Source organism: Aspergillus novofumigatus, assembly GCF_002847465.1.
Source record: "Aspergillus novofumigatus IBT 16806 chromosome Unknown P174scaffold_8, whole genome shotgun sequence".
In the NCBI taxonomy this organism is placed as follows: domain Eukaryota; kingdom Fungi; phylum Ascomycota; class Eurotiomycetes; order Eurotiales; family Aspergillaceae; genus Aspergillus; species Aspergillus novofumigatus.
The window spans coordinates 133,270-154,975 of record NW_020194281.1 but is presented as its reverse complement, the minus strand read 5'-3'; the positions used below and the strand labels follow the sequence as shown (position 1 = coordinate 154,975).

Sequence of the window (21,706 nt, the reverse complement as noted above, 5' to 3'; positions counted from 1 at the left end):
TGCGGTCAAAAACCTCGGCCAATGTGGCCCGAAGGCTGCTTTGCAAGGGACAAGCAGGTTAGGGAGGTGTTCCTTGTAGCCGATCTCGAACTTTCTCGGGGCTTTCTCGTCGTCGCAGCCACCGACGCGTACTGAAGTCCTCCGAAAGGATCTCAATGGATTGCTTTATATCAGCCCTTCTACGCCGTATCTCGACACCATCACCGCCAACGGCGCCTTTGTGAAGGAGCATCTTTGTACCATCACTCCAAGTCAATCACCCTTGCTGTCGTCGACTGCCAAATCTCCTTCGACAATGCCTCACCGCACGTATAGCCCACCAGGAGATGATCCCATGCTGGAGCCAATCGCCATCTGTGGCATGGGTGAGTCCCGTTAAGACTTGATCCTCCGTTGTCTGCGCAATCTGACCAGTATCAGCATGCCGTTTACCAGGAGGGGTGGACTCTCCCTCCTCGTTCTGGGAGATGCTCGTGAAAAAGCAATCCGGCCAGACCTCGCGAGTTCCCGAATCCCGTTTCAATATCGATGCCTATTACCATTCCAACTTGGAGCGTCCGGGGTCCTTCAATGTGCCCGGTGGATACTTCCTGGATGGCCGTCCGGAGGACTTTGATCCCACAGCGTTCAACATGACCCCTATCGAGGCCCAGTGGCTGGATCCCCAGCAACGGAAGATCCTCGAGGTCGCCTACGAATGCCTGGAAAATGCCGGACTCTCACTGGAGTCGGTGGCAGGCTCCAACACTGCTGTTTTTGTCGGATCATTCACGTCGGATTACCGTGCGTCTATCCATATCTTCCTCCTTTCCTGAACTCGTCCCTTGTCTGCAGTATACTGATGTACCCTGATAGAACAAATGTCAATCCGCGACCCGGACTTCCGCCACAACTACGCAGCCACGGGAGTCGACCCTGGTATCATCAGCAACAGGGTCGGCAACATCTTCAACCTCAAAGGCCCTAGCTTCACCATCAACACCGCCTGCTCGTCGTCCATCTATGCCATCCATAACGCCTGCAACGCCCTTCGCGCGCGCGACTGCGATGCTGCCCTGGTCGGCGGAGTCAATCTAATCATTACCGTAGACCAGCACATGAACACGGCCAAACTTGGAATACTCTCCCCCACTTCGACCTGCCACACTTTTGATGCGTCGGCGGATGGTTATGGCCGCGCTGAAGGGGCCGGTGCCTTGTATCTGAAGCGTCTCCGGGATGCGATTCGGGATGGGGATCCCGTTCGAGGAGTGATTCGAGCAAGTGCAGTCAACACGTACGCGTCTATCCTCCGATTGGCCTCGGAATCTGAGATCTAACAGTGTCACTCACAGAAATGGAAAAGTCGAAGGCATGGGCATCACCCATCCCAGCGGCAAAGGGCAAGAAACTGTCGTCCGGATGGCATACGAGAAGGCCGGACTAGACCCGAATGCCACTGCCTATGCCGAACTGCATGGAACGGGAACCCCCGTAGGCGATCCAATTGAAGTCCGGGCCATTGCCAGTGCGATGAACGACACCCGGTCAACGGAGAAGCCGCTCCTCTTGGGTGCTGTATGCTCTTCCTCTCCTGGACATTTACGAGGGTCTGAACTGACACCAGGGTACAGGTCAAACCGAATATTGGCCACAGCGAGGCCGCTAGTGGCATCTTTGCCGTCATGAAAGCTGCCCTGATGACGGAGGCCGGTGTGATCCCGGGTGTTGCCCACTTTCAGCGGTTGAATCCAGCCAGTACGTTTACCTTCATCGACGTTCTTTCTTCTTCCTTTGGCTCACATACAATGCCGCAGTCCACGAGAAGGAGTGGAACGTCAAGGTCAATGTCGATACCACCCCATGGCCCCAGGAATTCGACGTCCGTCGCGCCAGCGTCTCCTCCTTTGGCTATGGAGGCACCAACGGTCATGTCATTATCGAATCGGTCGAGTCTCTCTATCCCTGGTACCAGCACGCCCGTGCCAAGCGCGATGCTCCCTATACGCGCTCCTATGATCGACCATTCCTGCTGTGCTTCTCGGCTCATGACAAGGCAACGCTCACACGAAATGTTACGGCTATCAGCAAGGTGGCTGGGGATTACTACATGATGGATCTGGCATACACGCTCAATATGAACCGAACCCGATGGGGACAAAGGGCGTTTGCCGTCGCTCGTGATGCTCAAGCAACTGCAGTGTTTGATCAATCTACAGTACAGTCTGGTGTGGCTTTCGCTGTGGTTCCCGAAGTCGGCTTCCTCTTCACCGGTCAAGGCGTAAGTGGCTGTCCTACTATGATGCAAGGTCGGTGCAACTGTTAATATCCCTGATAGGCGCAATGGGCAGGAATGGGACAGGTAGCAGCGAATACATTTCCTTCCTTCCTTCGAACGATCCAGAAACTTGACCACATCCTGGCCCGCCTGGACCCGGCCCTTCCTTCCGTCTAGTCGAACTCCTCCAAGGGGATATCGAGTCCGTCTCGCGCACCATCAACGAGGCCGAAGTTGCCCAGCCCCTCTGCACAGCTGTCCAGATTGCGCTTGTGGACCTTCTCTCCGAATGGGGTGTGGCCCCCTCCGTCAGTGTGGGACACTCGTCCGGGGAGATCGCCGCGGCATATGCAGCGGGTCTTCTATCCGCTCCCGAAGCCATGCTGGCTGCCTATTGCCGCGGTCGTGCCGTCCACGAGCATTCCGGGGAAGGGTCGATGCTGGCCGTCGGACTGGGAGTGGATGCTGTGGGTGAATATCTGGCTCCTTATGCACCGGAACAACTGTGCGTCGCTTGCGAGAACTCCCCCAGCAGTGTCACCCTGAGTGGAATGCCCCAGTACGTGCGCGAGATCAAGGAAAAGTTTGACAACTCCAAGGTGTTTGCGCGCGAGCTCAAGACGGGACGAGCCTATCACTCACCTCATATGGCGGCCGTCGGTGCGGCGTATGATAACCTGTTGGCCCGCGCTCTTGCCACCCTCAACAAGCATGATCTACGCTGGCGCCGTCCCCGATCAGCTATGATTTCTTCGGTGACGGGCCAGCCGGTGGACATGGCAATGGACTCGCTTCCTCCCTCGTACTGGAGCGATAACCTGCGCTCACGCGTCCTATTTGACACCGCGGTTCGCATCCTGGGAACCGACCCTGCCTTCCAGCAGGTCAAATGCCTCGTTGAAGTCGGCCCGCACTCGGCTCTGGCTGGTCCCTTCAAGCAGATCTGTCTCTCCAATAAATTCGAACAACTGCGATATATTCCCTCGCTGGTGCGCAGCAAGGATGACGCTGATCAACTGCTATCGGTGGCAGGCGCCCTGTTCGTCGCCAACTATCCTGTGGATTTGGAGGCTGTGAATGCAGTCGAGGAGAGCAAGACGGACCTCAGATTTCGGAAGCCCAAGTCACACCGTCTCCTCGTGGATCTGCCGCCGTACCAGTGGAACTATGAGAAACGCTACTGGGCAGAACCCCGAGCGAGTGCAGAACAACGCAGTCTCATCCAGCCTCGTCATGATCTGTTGGGCCGGCAGATCACCGGGCTGTCGACGCAGTCGCGGCTTTGGCGTAATGTCCTGCGTCATCGCGATCTGCCGTGGCTGAAGGACCATGCGGTAAGCTCCCCATTCTTGCAGCGATTATGATGACTTCGGTGACTGACGTAACTGTGCCAGCTGGGTGGTGCCGCCATCTTCCCGGCAGCCGGCCATATGTCGCTGGCAATCGAAGCTCTGCGCCAGGTGGCCGAGACGGAACAATGGCAGGTCGGACAGGTTCACCTGCGTGACATCGATATCAGCACCGCGCTCGTGGTCCCGGAGACTGAAGCGGGGGTTGAGATTGTCCTGCGCTTGGACGCACTCTCGCACCAGCAGCCAACTGCAGGCAACAGCACCCCCTGGTATGCCTTTTCAGTCGAGTCACTCTCTGAGGGCAAGTGGGTATCTCACTGCCGTGGCAAGATATCCGCCAGCCCCGAGGATTGTGACAAGGATCCGTATGAGCACCCCGTGGATCCATCCCGACTCACGCAGCGCGTCCCGGGCAAGCGCTGGTATGAAGCCTTCCGCCGTGTAGGATTCTACTACGGCCCAACTTTCCAACAGTTGGGGCAGGTTCGCACCGATCGCCGATACCAGCAGGCCGAGGCCGAGGTGCGGGTGCGGGACCACTCTGATGTCGTTCAGGATGAGTCGCGATACGTGATCCATCCCGCCACCATCGACGCATGCCTTCAGCTCATTATTATCTCCATCCACCGCGGCAAACATAAGGAGATGCCCTGGGGTGTGGTACCCATCCGTCTGGAGGAAGTGACGCTGCGGTTCCCGCGCGACGGGGATGAAGGATCCATGGGCACGGCAGTAGCCTGGACCGACAGCTGTGAGGGTCGCTACTTTAACACGCACACGCAACTGAGGGGACAGAGCGGCCGCGTGTTGGTCGATGTGAAGAGCCTGCGTTGTGTGGCCTACGAGGCGGCGGTGCCGGCGGATGCGGCGAGCAAGGCGATCGACCCAGCTCCATTCGCGACCGTTTCCTGGAAGCCTGACGTCCTTCGACTGCGGGAATCGACATATCCCACAGTGTGGCCAAAGGGGACATCCGAGGCGCAGGTCCTCGTGTCAATGGTTCAAATGATCCATCATCGGCATCCACTCGCGGCAGTCCTGTTCTGCGGCCAGCACACTTCTGACGTGATCGATGCGGTATCGTCTGTTCTCCCCAAATCCTGCAGTGTTCGTGCCGTCCAGATGAGTGAGCTTGAGGACTCTCATAACTCGAATGCCGCAATTGCCGGTCCCGCTGATCTGGTGGTTGTCGATGAAAGTGTGTCGGGCGCGCGTGAAGCAATCCTGGGGCTGGTGAAGGAAGTCCAGTGGCTGATTCAGTCGGGGACTGATGACAATTACTCCTTTGAGAATGGCGTCAAGGATGAAAATGCTCTGTATCCAGTGCTCGAGGTTCCAGTTGGCGGTCCACAGAAGGGAGCACGTCTTGTCCAGCTCCTCGCCCGAGGCAACGTCAGGTTGGTCGACGCTATTCAGAATGAGCAACTGGACGTCATTATCGTCCATGCATCCAGTCAGAGCGAGGACGGGTATCTTAGCACCCATCTGTCAGATAAGGGACATACTGTCAAGAGCACGACCGTGGACCGGTTCACTCTTCCAGGGAACCAAGAGAATGAAGTCATTATTATCGATGACCGCCATGGTACTCTGCTCAGCGGTCTGAGTGACCAATCCTTTGAAGCTCTCAAGTCCCTGATCAGGGCCAATCTACCCATGGTCTGGTTGACCCGAGGCGTCCGACAAGGTGCTTGCGTCTTCGGGGGCATGGTCCAGGGCTTTTTGCGTGTCATCCGGTCCGAACAGGCCTCAGCAAGGATTGTGCAGTTGGATGTCGACAAGGAGGAACAGCCAGCAGATGTGGCAGAGGCCCTTCTGAGTGTGTTGCGGGACGCCCCGACTAAGGATTCGGGCAAGGATACCGAGTTCTGGCTGCACAAAGGGATAATGAATATTGCTCGCGTGGTTCCCAATCACCAACTGAACACAGAATGGGCGCCTCCTGCATCCCTCGCCTCTCACGTTTCTGAGGTCAAGCAACTGCCAGACGGCGTTCGCCTCAAATCCGCCATCGTAGATGGGCAGCTCAGCTTGACGTACGACGAGCCGGAACCATCATCCGCCCTCGGAACGGACGAGATTGAGATTCAGGTCCTTGCATCTGAGCTGCAGACCACTCCCAATAGCCCAGTAGTGGTTTCCGGTCGTGTGCTCCGTCATGGCTCCTCAGTTCCTGCCGATGTTGCAGCTGGCGATCATGTCATTGGCTGGACGACCGAATCGTTGACCACCGTTGTACGGACTGCTTGTTACATCCGCCCGGACCCCTCCACCAACAGTGACCTGACGACGATCCTGGCGAGTGTAGCAGCGCTTTCCAAGGTGGTCAACATGTGCATCACAACAACGAGTGTCAGCAGCACTGACCAGATCCTGGCACTGCCTGGTCCAGCACCCACACTGCATGCACTGGTTCGGTTAGGCAAGGCAATGCAGTGGGATGTTAGCCTCCTCGCCCGTTCTCCAGAAGAGCAACAGGAATACATTAGCAAATTTAACATTGGCAACGGCAGTGTCCTCCTTGCCGACGATATCCGTACACGCCTGCGTGAAAAGGACCGCAGATGGGTCATCCTTGCTCACGACTTCTCTCCCCTGAGTCAAGAAGTGTGGAGGCAGCTTCCTGCTCGCGGCGTCTTCGTCTTGAATGAAGCATTGCTGGATTCTGCACCAGACCCGTTACCCTTCTCTCGTGATGCGTCGTTCATACCAACCAGCGTAAAGACACTGCATACCGCGGCGGCGTCTGAGGTCCTCCAACGGGCGCTAGATCTCGTCCAGAAATACCCCGGGCTGGCAAACGACATCGCGTCTGTGCATGATATCAGCGAATTCAGTCAGTCCAACAACCTTCTCCAGGCAGTCCCTGCGACTAAAGTTGGTGTCGTCACGTATCGCTACCATGACAGCCTTGTACGGGTAAGTTTGCGTCGATAAGTTTATTCATCCATACCGGATCCAACTGCTGACGATCGAATCTCGTATAGGTCGCCCCCCAGCCTTTACGCCTGACTTTCTCCCCTGATGCCAGCTACCTCCTCGTCGGGTGCCTCGGTGGTCTGGGCCGCAGCCTAACCCGCTTCATGATGGAACGTGGCGCGAGACACTTTGCCTTTGTTTCGCGTACCGGTACCGACAAACCAGAGGCGGCCCATGTAGTCAATCTTCTCACTGCCGCTGGTGCTTCTGTCAGGGTATTCCGTGCGGACGCCGCGTCTGAGTCCGACATGGTCCGCGTCGTACAGGAGGTCAAGGCCCAGCGTCCCATCCGGGGCGTCGTCCATGCCGCGATGGTCCTGCGGGACGGAGTCTTTGAGCAGATGGATTGCCGCAGATTCCAGGAGGCAGTAGATCCCAAGGTCCTAGGCGCCGTGAGCCTCGCCAAGGCGCTGCAGGGTACCGATCTCGACTTCTTTGTTATGACCAGCTCCATCTCGGCGACGCTGGGCAATCCCGGTCAGAGCAACTACAGCGCGGCCAACAGTTTCCTGGATACCTTGGCCTGGCAGCATCGGATGAACCACCGGCCGGGTGTGTCCCTGGTGCTTCCCATGGTGCTGGACGTGGGGGTGGTGGCCGAAAATGCAGCCATCGAGACCTCCTTGCTCCGCAAGGGTATGTACGGGATCGACGAGCAGGAGATGCTGCGCGGCTTCGAAGTCGCCATGTCCCGCGCAGTGTCTCCGGTGACGTCTTTGGAAGAGGTTGGAGATACGCAGATCATCCTGGGTCTTGAACCGACGGAATTGGCCAAGGCAGTGCACTCGGACCAGACGGTCGACGCCTACTGGTACCAGGATGCCCGCTTCGTCCACCTTCGAGCTGAGGTAGAGCGCATCGGCCAGACTGCATCCTCGACCTCTTCCCGGTCAGGCGGGCTCCAGAGTCTCCTTGCGAGCGTAGGGTCTGCAGAGCGCGACGATATTCTGACCGTGATTGCACAATACATCGCCCGACGTGTCAGCAGTATCTTGCTGATTTCGGCGGAGGATTTTGACCTAAATGGACCCTCCATTGCTAGCTATGGCCTAGACAGTATGATTGGTGCGGAGATGAGGAACTGGCTATTTAAGGAATTTGGACTTGAGTTCTCTTTCCAGAACTTGCTGTCGCCCTCGTTGACGTTCAAGGGATTGGCTGAGGTGGTGGCCATGCATCTGGGCGTCATTTCTGGCAACTGATTAGCATGTGGATAGTAGGACCTATATCACTCAACTTTCCTTGATTGTTATCTATAGAGATAACAAGACTCCTTGCTACAATGAGCCTTGTCAGTTACCATGTTACTAACGACCACTGTGCAAGGCAGATGTGACAGGCAGTACTACAGAGTAATGTCTACCAAAGCACTGATCAATATCCCACATCTACAATTGTTGGACTTTGCACCCTTGTCTGCCATGAGCTGAGTTAGTCTGAGAATTCCTTGAATGCCCTCTATTCTTACTCCATAGTAAACGAGTCTGATGCAATGCAACGTACAACCGAGAAAATATCACCGAACCAGCATTCTATGTACCACTGATTCATCCCCTCGACACCCCCCAATCTTTCTTTTCTTAATTGTTTTTCAATTTTTCAGCGACAACTGATCCGGACATTCTGTCACCAAACGAAGCGGATTGGCTGCCAGCCAAGTGGCCGTCTCGCACAGCTGCAAAATGACTCGCTTACACCACGACAAATTCATCAACTAACTCGGCGCAAAGATCTGCACCACCGTGCGATTGCCCCGCGGCGACGTCACCACATGCAGGAACTGTCGCTTGAACTCGCCGCCAAACATCCTTGTACTGCACTCCACCGGGCCCAGCGCGAACTGCGGCGTCACGTCGACGTTCTGATGCTGGATCAGACAGCCCAGCGGCGCGTTCTCCGGCCAAACGGGACAGGCCCGGCGGATCTCGCACATCCCCGTGGTCTCGTACTCTATCGCATCAATGTGTTGCGTTTGAATCTTCTGCAGGAGGTCCAGGACGGTGTGTTTTGGATGGACTTTGACGCGCACGGGGACGATGTTGGCGCAGACGCCGAGGATACTCTCGACCCCGGCAAGGGGTACGGTGCGGCCGCTGACGAGCTGTCCGAAGACCAAATCGCGTTCGTTGGTGAGGCACATGAGTAGGAGGGCGGTTGCTGCCTTCATGAGGGTGGCGGGAGTGATGGTTGGGGGTAGTTTGGGGAGGGAGATTTCCTCACTGAGCCCGATGAGCGTCCCCCCTGTGTGGTCCTCGGGCTCTGCGCCGAGAGAGAGATGTTGGAGGTGGATGGGCGGCGGGCTGTCCTTTAGGGTATGACTCCAGAAGGCTTGGGCCCGAGCGGCAGACTGGGAGGCGAGATAGAGGATGTAGGCGGAGTAGTTCGTCACGGGGTCCAGCGGAATGTCTTCGTAGAGGGCGGAGAGGTCTCTGAAGACAGTGGCCAGGGAGTATCCGTCGTACTGGGCGTGGGAGAGTCAGAAGGCGAGAATGTGATAGTGGGGGTCCTTGCTGCGAGAGAAGAGGGTGAATTTGGTGGGCACCTGGCCTAGGGGCAAGCCATGCTTGGAGTCGGCGCGACAGACAGTCTCACATACCATGTCGAGATCCTGGCCCTCGTCGTATTGCATCTCCGAGAATGGGAGAGGGATCTGCCTGAGAACCACCTGGAGGGTGGCGGGGCCGTGGCGAACATACACCGTCCGGTAGATCTCATGGCGTTCAACCAGTAACTGACAGGCAGCTCGCAGACGTGTTTTGTCCAAAGGGCCATGCATCGTCGCCAGGAAGGAGGACAGCGGCCAGTCGAGGATGCACTCGGCCTGGAACTCCGTCGTGGGCAGGACGTCGAGGATGCTATCGGCAGTAAACTCGATCTGAGGGGCGATAGTGTCGCAAATGAATGCCGCAGCGTCGTTGATGCCAAGTAGTCCACAAGGTTGCGTCGCGCTGCTGACACTGATATTGGAAGTAGGAGCAGTCGCAGCAGCAACCAGCTCCGGGCTATCTTCATGAGGCATGATATTCATGAGCACTGGCTGCTTGAGAATGTCCTTGACGGACAGACTGAGCCCCTCGCCCCGTGCGAGAGACACGAGCTTGATGGCATGAGACGAGTCGCCCCCGAGCATGAAGAAATTGTCGTTGAGTCCAACCTGGTCGACGGGCAGATCCAAAACTTGGGAGACGAGCTTCTGGATCAGTTGCTCCCTCGCGGTGCGAGGCGGCGTTTTCTCTTCGGATGCTCGGCCGGCCATTTCTTCCTGACTCAACTGGATGGCTAATTCACGCAGCTGCGATCGGTCCGTCTTCATCGATTTATTGGTAGGGAAATCCGGGAGAGGAACATACGCCATGGGGACCATGTAACGGGGCAGAGAGCTCCAGAGATGGGCTTTCAGGCTCGACACCATCGACGGGAGGCCCGCCTTGAAGACGGCAAAGCTTTGACGCTGGTCCATAGGATTTGGCCTCAGGAACGCTGTCAGAGTCGGGGGAGCAGACGTTCCATTGAAGTGTACCAGGCCCACGACTACGTCAATTGAGTGACCAAGATATCGTCGCAGATGGTGCTCCGCCTCTCCCAGCTCCATGCGCTGTCCATTGATCTTGACCTGCGTGCCCTTCCGTCCTACGAACCTTACGGTCCCGTCTGAACCGTATCTCACCAGGTCGCCAGTCTTGTAGAACCCTCCCTGGACCGGGAAAGAGAAGCGGCTGGGCCATGGAGGTGGCGGAATGAAGACCTCGGCCGTCTTGTCGGGTTGGTTCAGATATTCCCGTCCCACCGCAGGGCCTTCGAGGAGGAGTTCGCCGACACTGCCGACAGGAGCGAGCCGTTCAGGATCGGTGGGGTCCGGAAGCCAAGGCAGACGCTGCGTGGGATAACCAATGTTGCTGGGGTCGGAGCGGCAATTGATTTGCGGCTGGAAGAAAGCGTAGATACAACATTCGGCGGGCCCGTAACCTTCAATGAGGGTGCAGTGCTCTGCCCATCTCTGGAAATCGGTTTCGTACACCGGCTCCCCACCGATCTTGACTGTATGCACGTTGGGCGCCTGCTTGGGATCAAGGAGCCGAAGCACCGATGGGGTGATCAGCATTGTGTTGACCCCCGGACGGTTGATGGCGCCAGCCAGGTCGTTTAGGCGCTCCTCCTCCGAGGGGATGCATACACAGCCGCCGAGACACAGCGTCATCAGGAGCTCGGCGATGCTCATGTCAAAAGTAAAAGAGGCAAAGGCCAAGACCCGCGCGCGGTTCGTAAGATTGAGTACTCGTGCCCAAGCGGGGGCACCCATATAAAACGATGAATGCTGGATGATGATTCCCTTCGGCTTGCCGGTCGACCCAGAAGTGAAGACGGCCAATAGCGCATTGGAAGGCTCGACGGGTGAAATGTAGGGCGATGCGATGGGAGTTTTCGTGCTGGCGGTACTTTCTCCGATGACAACGACCGACGGGCAGAGTTGTTTGCTCCTGTCCTTTAGAAGCTCAGAGGAGATGATAATGGTGGCACGAGAATCCTCGCACATGGCTTGCAGTCCACTCTGCGGACGAGAGGGATCGAACAAGATAAATGCAGCCTCGGCTTTCACTACTGCCAGAAGGGCCACCAACGTCCATTTCGACCTTTTGGTGTGAATTGGGATAAACACTTTGGGACCGGCTCCACGTTGGATGAGACGGATGGCTAGGAGTGAGGCCCGGTGATCAAGCTCCCCGTACGTGAAGTCGCCGTCCCAAGCGCAGACAGCAGGTGCTTGAGGCTGCACTTTCACCTGTGCACCAACCAGGTGGTGGACGCATCCAGTCACTTTGTTAAACCTCTGGCAAGCCCTTGCGTTTAGTCTCTCTACATAAGCGTGATTATGCTCGCTGAATAGGTCCAGCTGTTCGGGGGGCGTGTCGGGATGGCTGACGATCATGCCCAGCGCTCTTTGTAAAGTGCTGGTGAAGTTCATTGCTTGCTCCTCCGAGCAAGTCGAGGTCCAGTACGATAGGGAGATATGGACGGAGATGCTAGAGACGAACACGTTGGCCGTCAGGTCATACTACGAAGCATGACACCCATGTTAGTGACACGACATCGACAGGCTAGGAGCTTAATACTTACCTCTGTAGGGCTTAGTTCCCACACACTCTTCAGCCCCAGAGATGAGGCATTGCCCGCCATGTGAGAGGAGGTCCTTCGGACAGATATCGCGGTGTTGAAGAGCGGGCCTGAAAGGTTTAAGCCACTGAGAAACCGTCCCAAGGGGGCATGTTGATGGGGAGAATTCTTGATGAAATCATTCAAAATTGCCTGGAGCTCTTCCCTCACCGCTTGACCACGACCGAAGTGGACCCGAGTGACAAGGGTGTTGATGTATGGGCCAACGGCATCCTCCAGATCATCTAGAGCAATGTCGCGACCCGCAGTAAGATAGCCAAAGCAGACGTCGCCCGTCTGTGCAAAACAACGCAGGACCAAGGCCCAAGCGAATTGAAACACAGTCGAGACGGTGACGCCCTCTTGTGCGCAAAATTGTTCCAGTTCCGCTGCCCCGTCTATGTCGACCTCTACCGTCCTGGTTTCTTTCGGACACTCCTCGTCTAAACTCTGATGATCCAGACGCGGGAGTATAAGGGGGGCACTCCCGGGAGATATTCGGCCAGTGTTCAGCAGATAGGCCATTGTCTAAACTCCTGAGATAGGAGATATAGCGGCCATAATACGGGCCCTGTCCCTCGGGCAGACGTTTATCGTACGCGAGCCCCAGGTCACGCAACAGAATCGAGACGGATGCGCGTCTACTAAGGCGTGGGATATGGTGAGACCGACGTAGGCTCCACCCCCGGTGACACAAACCGTGAGCTGGTGAGGTGGTTCCTGAGATGCAAAGTCAACATTCCTGGTGTGTTCACGCATGACGGCCAAAGGGTACCTCGTGGCAGGCAAAAGCAATCCATTTTAGGGGTGACCGATTTGAGGACGACTTGATCAAACCCACCCTCGTTCCTGGTACTCGACCAGGACGGTACGTAGCATTGCATGTCGTTGCACAACCCGCTGCCAGGCACTCCTAAACCGAAACAATACCTCCTCAGCTGGGGAAAGATCCCCTCGATTTGCTTCCAGATACATTGGATTTGATACACAGAATCCCCTGTTGCATAGGAGAGGATGGAACTGCCTCATGCAGCTTGTGGTAGCTCAACGACGGCAAGGCGAGGTCGGCCAAATGCTTCCTGAGGGTCCATCTGGGGTCAAGGCCATAGGCAGGCTCAATAGTAAGGTTGTATTTAGGAATCTCCGCTATCCTTTATCATCATAAAGAAACCATTTTAATAGATCGAGTCTTCCAAATGACATCCAGAGGCAGAGTGGATTGGTTGGTGATGGACGATGGTAACGTGTTGATAGAGGTGGGGAATGGCCAATTTGGTATGGCATCAGCTATGGAGGGAGAAGAACGGTGATTGGCTGCAAAGGAGTCAGGTGACATGCAAACAATCAAAGTAGGCATGCAGTTATAACTGTTCGAAATCAGATCTACCGTTGCTCTTCAACATTGATTCAGGCTACTTCGAACAAAAATATGTTCAGGAATGATGTCCTAAGATTTTCTACCCGACCTGTGTTCCCTTTTGGCACACAGTGTCTCTGCCGCACGTGATGGGTCTAATTCTCGTATTCCGCTAAGATAGGGGTGGCTGGGAGGGCCACTGGCCACCTGGACTCAACTTTTCTTTATCTCTTTCTCTCGCTGGAGACAACACTCAACACTCAACATGGGCCGCTGGTGGGGACTCCCGCTTCCCCCAGAGATTATTCTGGAACTGTTTGAGTATTTGGAACCCTCGGATGTCGTGGCTCTCGCGCAAGCCGCGGAGGGGTTCGCCCAGCTCGCTGTCTCAGCGTACTCATCTAGTCTCCGCGAACATGGACGAACGATATTGTTTGCTGCAGTTACATGTGGACATGTAAGCATTGTCCAGCGTTATCTGGAGGGAGGAGCCGATCCATGCGCCGCTGATGATGAGGGGCACACGCCATTGCACTGGGCCGCTGCTTACGGTCACTGCAGCGTGGTGGCTTTACTCATTGATGTGGGAGCTGATATTAATGCACGTCATAAGAATGGACTTACTCCACTGGATTATGCCATTATAACAGGATATGATCGCGTTGTGGAGGTTCTTTTGAATAAAGGGGCTACCATTACGGATGTCAGGATCAGCAAGGCTCAAAGAACGACTCTACATGCGGCTGCTATCAAGGGATATAGCAAGATTGCCGAGATGTTGCTAAGCCACGGAGCTCCTATTGATGTCAAGGATGCCCATGGTCATACGCCTCTTCATTTGGCTGTTTCGGAAGGGCATCTTGAGATAGTTCGGGCGCTGCTTTGTGCTGGGGCAACCGTCGTCGTTCAAGATGAAATCGGCGACTCACCACTGCACCTCGCTGCCGGCAACGGTTATTTTGCTATCGTAGAGGAGCTTCTGAATAAGGGAGCAGACCCTTCTCTGCAAGATCACGAAAATGCTACGCCATTGCACCAGGCATCTTTACTGGGTTTCGTTGACGTTGTCCAGCTTCTCCTAAAATCTGGGGCAAATGTGTCTGCTCAAAGGTTAGATGGACAAACTCCTCTTCTCCAAGCCTGTGGCGCCGGCCAGGTTGCAATTGTGCGGCTGCTTCTAGGTGCCGGAAGTGGTCCTTCAACTCCAGATGAGGATGGGAACACGCCACTACACTTTGCTGTCCTTTCAGGGAAAGCAACAATCGCTGAAATGCTGATAGAAGCTGGGGCGCATGTCGATAGCGTAAATGACAAGAAACAGACCCCGTTACACTGGGCAGCAAAAGGACATGAAGAGATGGTCCCTACTTTGCTGAATCACAAAGCTGATACCCATGCTCGCAGCCATACAGGGTGGACTCCGCTACATTGGGCAGCTAACGAGGGCCATGTTGGTATAACGACAGCTTTATTGGAAGCCGGGGCCCTCGACCAGATTCAAAATCAAAATGGGGAATCAGCGCTGCACTTGGCCGCTCAGAAAGGTCATGAAGCTGTCGTCCAATTGCTTATCCAACGGGGCAGCAATCCACATCTCACCGACAATAAACTTCGCACAGCTCTGCATTATGCAGCTGCCGAAGGACATGAGGATATGGTAAGAATGTTGCTGAGTATCAAAGTCAGATCAGACGTCACAGATATCGATGGTCGGACTCCGCTTTACTATGCAGCACTCCATGGACATGTGATGATCGCAAAAATGCTTCTTGATTCTGGTACCACCCTTGACGAGACCGTCAAGGAAGCCTTTTTAGAGGCTGCAGAAGCTGGGCACGAATTGATGGTTCAACTTCTCATCATACATGGCATTGATCTGTCTTTCAAAGATACAAGCGGATATACAGCGTTGCACCGAGCCGTTCTGGGGGTCAAATTGAAGTTGTCGAACTTCTTCTCAATACGGAGGCTGATATCTCTGCCCGGGATAACATGGGAAAAACAGCATTGCATCTTGCTGCCCAGGAGGGCGAGGATGAAATTGCCAAAGTTCTCTTGGGAAACAGTGAAATAAGGAATCTCCAGGATTGTGATGGCTGGACGGCCCTGCATTGGGCGGTTAACAACGAACAGGAAGACACCGTCCAGTCTCTATTAGATGCTGGTGTTGATCCTGGTATTAATTCCTTCAACGCATGCACGCCGCTTGATTTAGCAGAAGCTGGGGCTCTAGAAATAATCGAGCAGATGTTACGAGAGGCATTAGCAGCGACAGATAGACCAACCATTGGTGACGCGCCTCCATGAGAATGTCGGTGCACTCTATCAAGTCGAGGGCCGGGAAAATTACCACCAGAAGCGCCAGGACTGCAAAGCTGCAGATCAGAATATTTGGTTAAGATTATGACATATAGCCACCACTTATTATTACCTAATAACTGCATGTTCTTGTGTATGTTAGTGATAGAATACTTACTACACTTTACCAGCTTGGCTATTTTATGATGTAGTGAGCTTGTTCCTGCTGCTTATCATACACAGTCATCTTATGCTGCTAGGTCTCCATAGACATCCTCTTAGTTATAATTTTCATTATTATGCTAAGAGCATGTTTTTTAGTCATACCACTCTACTATCAACCATTATTAATTTTTAATTAATCATCCTTAACTATAGTATAGAGTAGGATTAAATATTTCTAATAAGTATATAGTTAGAGTTGCATAACCGACTGCTAAAATCAAATCCAACTCTCACCAAACCCGCAGCGGTTTTGATTCAGTGCCTAGCCTAGGGAATCGCACCGGTTTCAGTATCCCTAGGGCCACAGGGTGGAACTAATTTAGATTTAGTTAAAACCGTCATTTACAGTTTTTATAGTTTTATTAGAATAGTGTGATATCGACAGGTACGTAGGTGGTTCGGTATGCTCTATGAGTATGTATGGCGATATCTAGTAATCATTGTTGTTGTGTACGTAAGCATTTAGATCAGCACACTCCTTCATAGCTTAGGTAGAACTATAAAAGGAAGGTTAGAACCCTTCGATATCAAGGAGGCACGTACGGGGCGGCTGCAGGCCTACCCCCTACCCTCGCAGGATTCGAAGGCTCTACTCCCATTACGATGAACGTTATCCCAATAGGTTAACTAATTTACGCTGTTTTAGATATAAATTGCTAATCTTTAGGGTTTCCTTAATAATTTTAATATCACTAGATAGCCCTTAATCCAAGCTATCTAAATATATAAATATTCACTTAAAATACCTAGTGGTTACTGAGATAACAGGGAATAGTCGTTTTTATTGGGGGTTAGTATCAAAGCGGTGGTGGTTTATATATATTTGCACATTAACCATTAATAACCATTTAACTAACCTGAACCGAATCAAAACCGAACTAAATCTAACCCTGGTTAGTTAGTAGGGGGCTGGGCTAGGCCCATCTAGGCCTAGTGGTGGGCTTTAGTGGTTCGGGGAAAATAGAGTGCTTTTGCAAATGGATTCAGGATAATAGGTCGATCCACACCACTTTTGGGTGTTGGTCCGCCAGTGTCTAAGAAGTGCCTAACGACTAATTGATGCGCTTCACACTCAATTTACCACCTTACATCATGAATTCTTCGTCTCTGGCTACTGAAAGCCGTACATAGTCTGCCTACAAGACTGTCCAGCAGCGAAGAATCATCAACTGGATGACTTATGATATCATTCGAGACTCATGATGTATTTAAGGCAAATAATAGATAACTGCTTTCTAACATCACGATATTCCAGTCTTTGCTTTCGCCTCTTGATTCTCTAGTCGTGCTCACAAGATCACTTTCCGCACTCCCTTAAAAAGGCGAGTAATAAACACTCAGGTAGGGGTTCGAATGGCGATATGAGAAAGGAACCCCTGAGTGTATGTAATTGGTTTTCGTAAAGTCAAGGCCGGGACTGTCAGCGATGTTAACTCTACTCCAGCCTGTTGCCGGATGCAGCCACCACAGGGTCAACTCACTCGTATGAGGCCACTTTATCCTTGTACGTGCTGGCCAGATCCGTCCAACCCAGAACCTTGTAGAACGCCATGAGTGCGTCCATTACTACCGCATCATCCATTCCAACGGTAAGGAGGTCTGGGGTCCGGAAATTTTTTCTTGGGAGATAGGGTCCAGTTCGCCATCATGACGGGTCGGTAGTCCTCGGCAGGAGGTGTCCCAAAAGCAAAATCCGGCTGGATCTTGCTCCGATACCCTTCAGGAGATCTCGAGGAGATCCCACAGTTTCCTCAGGAGGGCCAGACCATCGGCATCGGCACATTGAGGATCTTCCAGACGTTTCCCGCGAGGAGTCCACATGTCCGCTACCCGATCCTATGATACCACCTGGCCGGTGACGTAGAATTTCAGGCGACTGGGCTCGGGAGTGCACAGGTCGACACCGAGAAGGAACGGGGCAATCGCGGTATCTGTTGGGTGTCCGTCGTCTTGCATGCACGGGTTTCCTTCAATCCCGAGAGAGCAAGCCTCTCGATGGAGTCGAGAATGAGCTTTCCCGGCGGGATTCCAGTCGCCAGCGACTTCATGCCTGGGAAGAAGTAGGCCTTGGCGCTGATGCCGCCGTTCTGGAATTCCACTGCCAGGGTTTGCTGGCCTCGCCCGGATTTGGGGAGGGGGGGCTTTCTTCTTGAGCGACCGGCTTTCTTCATCGGGGTCACCAAAAGTTCGTGTTGGAAGTGCCTGAATCGACGCCGGATTCTGCCAAGTGTGAGAGTGGTTCGAACCCAATCCGCAGGATATTATGTAGGAGATTCCAGCTGAGCTCGAAATGAACGCCATAGGTGGTCACATTGCTCCACCAAGGCAGAGGTACCTGTCCAGCGACTGGGAAGGTGCCGAGGTATGGAACCAGAAGTCACTGCTGGAGATGGAGGCAAGGAAGCTGATCCTTCTGCGGATACTGAGCATCACGCAGAAGTTTGAGCAAATTGGGCCCAGTATGTTCCCACCAACGTCGCTGGTCGTCGTTGGGAAACCAAGAGTACTTGTCGAGGAGCTGGAATGCCTCTTCTTCAGGACACAAAATCTCAGTTGCTATGGTCATTGTAGGACAGGGATACGGATGCTAGAGTGAGATAAAAGGTCGAGAGTTGTAGAGAAGCGGACTGTCTAAGGGGGGTTCTACACGGAGGATAGGCCACCGGTGGATGACGCAGACTGATGGTCTGAAAATGTGCCGTCCGAACTGGCAAAAGCATCCGGCCAACAGACGGTAAGGGCTCAAATGGACTTAGACGCCCCTTTGCTTGAGGGCCTCACAAAGTCAGGCTTTCGGCTGAATTCCGGCCTGGACTATGCCGGAATCTACGTGGGCTACCTTCAAAGGGCCGGGGGCTACCATATCGATGTAGGGGCGTCCGCGCATGATTACCGAAGGCAAAATCAACGGATGGCGCATAATGCTCATCAATTCTCGTCTCATGGTTGTAGCTCTGCTTGGTGGGAGCTACATTCACTCAAAGGCACTGCCACTGAAGAACCGGTTGGCGGACGTAGCGCTAAAGAGGAGGTGCTTCCTGCGTTCAACCTCCCATCAAAGCCCATTCCATTGAGCGGGATACCATCCCTGTCCCTCGCTGTCCCCCCCGGAGTTTCACGAAATAAGCGTGGAGGGTTTATTGACTTTATACAGAAACTCGATGCTCTTCGAAATACAGGCATCGTGGTCGAGACATAGATAATGGCGTTCCAAAAGCCCTGTAGAGAAAGAACCAACGCGCCAGCCAGGTTCAAGCCGAAATTGGGCTCGTTAGGGTGGACGAGACCGTATATCCGGTTAATTGACGACGGGATCTGGGAAAGAGAACAAAGTTAGTGAATTGCACCCACAATCAGAGACATGTCCTTGAAACAGTGTGAGCTGGTAAGAGCAGGGCCCGCCGACAGGAGATAAGCAGGGTAGCACGAAATGAGGCCAGTAGGGGGAAGAATAATAACCATACCCAGGTAACTACCATGGCTATAAAGAAGAGGAAAGAATATCTTATATAGCCCCACATAGCCCTATTACTTCCGTGATGAGCATCTATCCTGTTTTGAGAGCTGGATTGTTGTGATTCGATGCAGACAGCATACGGAGCTTCCCCCTCGGCTGCCAGGCGTCCCTCGGCGCCTGTGGTTACTTGGACGGTGATTGAGTGAGACTTTCTGATTGTTTCACTGGCAGATAGTGTATCTTTTGCACTTTTGAAATCTCTGTGTTTGCGGAAGATGTCGCTACCCACTTTGACATATATCGCAAATGTTGCGATGCTGACAGCCCTTTAAGGACGATGAGAAAGGGAGGTAATAAGGCTGGATTATGCACAAACATACCATACTGGACCATAGAAACACACCGGACGAAGGAATTGCCATGGGCCGCTGATCGAGCACCAAATCTGTCTGGGAATTACTACACTGCTTCATTCGTTAATATCCGGGTACACCTACCAAAGCAGGTCCATAGATCCTTCCTCGCTCGTCAGTCTTGATGGATATCAATACAATCGCGAGCACCAGAGGTAGCCCATAACACAGAACGAAGTACCACTTTTCCAGCTTCTTTATATCTTCTTCCGTGTACCTCCGGTAAAAGGTAAGATAGATATTCAGGGCCATGCAAAAGGACCATAACGAATCCGCAGGCATCCAACTGTGCACGCCCAGGGCATTAATAAATCAGATTTTTTTGCAAGATCTGTCAGCGTGCTGAGTGAGTGGTGACGTACTACTGGATGAAAAATGCCTGTGTTTGACATAAGGCAGAATTTGGACCCGCTGTTATTCCATCCATGCTCATCAGAGAAGCAACGGCGGAAAAGGTATTCCCAAAGGATGCATAGAAAATTAATCTGTTGATTGGCCTGCGAAAGGCAGCCGATACGGAATACGTGATGAAGATTAGCAGGCAGCCCAGCAGGGAAGCCGTCCCGCCCACTCTCTCTGCTAAGGAGACTGCGCGAAGTTGCTCCTCGGTCAAGGCCATAGAATATAATTGATCATCATTTTCGGAAGCAGCTGCAACACCGTTTGCAGTATTTAAATGATCAGAGGGGATGCGCCTTGGGGGTAGTCCTCGAAACAGATTTCAACATTGGTTCACCCAATTCGAGAGCGGAGACGCCTATCTATTTAAGTTGTGTGGCAGAGGAAGTAAGACAGGATTCGCACATCGTTTCTAGTATTCAATGGACTGTTAGCATGATCCTACTACTAGAATGACGGAATCTAAGTTCAACTGGACCTTGGTACCTTGTCTTTCTGCCACCAAAGTCAGTATTTCCACCAATCCTGGTAAACAATCCGCGAAAGTCTAATGAAATAACCACAACGGGTGAGCAAACTTGTCCTGTGAACTCTGTCCACACTGGGTAACAGGTGGATGCAGGAGTCTGGAAACACGAAAGCAACACCTAATCTGAGTTGTGCCACTTTCAGTATTAGTGATTATCAATGCCCCATGTTGAGTACAGAGCGCTACAGCTGAACCTCTGTTGCATCACTTGCTATAGACCAAATGATGGTGTGTAATGTTGGAACGCGTTTGATTTTCTATCAGCCAGCCAGCTCAGGCCAAAGCCAAAAATTACCAGCGCAGATTGCACGTATTTTCCAACCATGGAAGCGTCCAAGTGTTCCAGACCCAGCAACGTGCAACACTGCGGGGAAGCTTGGCAGCCCTGCTACATCTGGTTCAGTTTAAATCACGTGACTCTCGTCTAAGGATAATCTCTTCGAAGACCTGTTCTAGATACAGATAAGAACACGCTGATAAACCAGGCTCTGGTCCCCGGGAAGGAATACGAGCCCTGAGATATACGGAGATCAACTGTACACATGCTGCATCAATTGAATTCCCTTTTCAGTCAGCAGTTAAGACTCTTTGCTCCAGCACCTATACAGTAGCAGGTGCCGTAAGCGTTCTTATAATGTCTATATAGTGTAGACGTTCCGTTATACACCGGAACAATAATGAAATAGCAGGCCCAGATTCTACCTTGAAGCGACCAATCCCTATCAAATTAAAACCCCTATTTAGACGTTGGGCTGAGCCCCAGGCATCGTCACGTGACTGTGCAACTGCCCCTTAAACAAAATTTCAAAGAAAAATAGACCGTCGATCTGGGACCTTCGGTGCTTCAAATTTCCTGACGAAGGCTCCAACTCAAAGCATGGACACATGGAAAGCGGAATATACTGCTCTCAAAATTTGGGCTCTCAGCACACATTTGAACGTCGGTTCATTCGCAATGAGATAATGAAGGAACAAATGGATTCCATAGTGCGAGAGGGCTTTGACTCCCATATCGACCTCGTCTGGAGTACATCACGAGACCTCGTGGTGGAATACAGGCTAGCCGATACTTCGAGTCCCTGAAGGTTCGGTCCGCTGGGGCGCGTAGCTGGGGCCTATTTTGGACGAAAAATTGCTTCTGCAAACATGCCAGGGAGCAGGGAGCTCCACGTGTCCCTGATACGGCGCAATTTCCTCGCTTTGTCAAGCCCTCCAAAGGCTATACGGACCAGATATCGACGAGAACTTAGTCCGTCATAATGAGAGGAGCCGGAAGACGCCGTATCGAG

The 21,706-nt window shown here is 53.1% G+C and overlaps 5 protein-coding genes across 5 annotated transcripts; 2 read left to right on the top strand and 3 right to left on the bottom strand.

Annotated features, from left to right (window-relative positions):
• Positions 1-21: 21 nt before the first annotated feature.
• Positions 22-7,790, top strand: P174DRAFT_424163 (type I polyketide synthase; the record flags this gene model as incomplete). The annotated part of the gene is made up of 11 exons (XM_024825178.1): positions 22-57; positions 119-365; positions 421-783; positions 856-1,276; positions 1,335-1,557; positions 1,614-1,737; positions 1,797-2,260; positions 2,318-2,428; positions 2,485-3,591; positions 3,652-6,528; positions 6,597-7,790. The coding sequence occupies 11 exons, from the start codon at positions 22-24 to the stop codon at positions 7,788-7,790; spliced, it is 7,167 nt and encodes a 2,388-aa protein (XP_024678551.1).
• Positions 7,791-8,127: 337 nt separating this feature from the next.
• Positions 8,128-12,498, bottom strand: P174DRAFT_454137 (acetyl-CoA synthetase-like protein; the record flags this gene model as incomplete). Its single annotated transcript, XM_024829210.1, has 4 exons — positions 8,128-9,049; positions 9,185-11,641; positions 11,704-12,267; positions 12,328-12,498. 4 exons carry the CDS (start codon positions 12,496-12,498, stop codon positions 8,303-8,305), a joined length of 3,939 nt encoding a protein of 1,312 aa, XP_024678550.1. The 3' UTR covers positions 8,128-8,302.
• Positions 12,499-17,096: 4,598 nt separating this feature from the next.
• Positions 17,097-18,185, bottom strand: ftmPT2 (12-alpha,13-alpha-dihydroxyfumitremorgin C prenyltransferase ftmH; the record flags this gene model as incomplete). Its single annotated transcript, XM_024830266.1, has 7 exons — positions 17,097-17,185; positions 17,208-17,326; positions 17,364-17,445; positions 17,497-17,550; positions 17,580-17,839; positions 17,866-17,934; positions 18,001-18,185. 7 exons carry the CDS (start codon positions 18,183-18,185, stop codon positions 17,097-17,099), a joined length of 858 nt encoding a protein of 285 aa, XP_024678549.1.
• A 371-nt stretch (positions 18,186-18,556) lies between these two features.
• On the bottom strand, positions 18,557-20,108 carry P174DRAFT_395350 (uncharacterized protein; the record flags this gene model as incomplete). The annotated part of the gene is made up of 5 exons (XM_024823682.1): positions 18,557-18,934; positions 19,084-19,402; positions 19,457-19,521; positions 19,574-19,775; positions 19,852-20,108. The coding sequence occupies 5 exons, from the start codon at positions 20,106-20,108 to the stop codon at positions 18,560-18,562; spliced, it is 1,218 nt and encodes a 405-aa protein (XP_024678548.1).
• Positions 20,109-21,285: 1,177 nt separating this feature from the next.
• P174DRAFT_445008 (uncharacterized protein) lies at positions 21,286-21,646 on the top strand. Its single transcript, XM_024828228.1, has one exon. It carries the CDS (start codon positions 21,303-21,305, stop codon positions 21,498-21,500), a length of 198 nt encoding a protein of 65 aa, XP_024678547.1. The 5' UTR covers positions 21,286-21,302; the 3' UTR covers positions 21,501-21,646.
• The last annotated feature ends 60 nt before the right edge of the window (positions 21,647-21,706 follow it).

Coding starts and splice junctions, on each gene's coding strand:
- P174DRAFT_445008 (XM_024828228.1), top strand. CDS start 21,303: ATGGAAAGCGGAATATACTGCTCTCAAAATTTGGGCTCTCAGCACACA.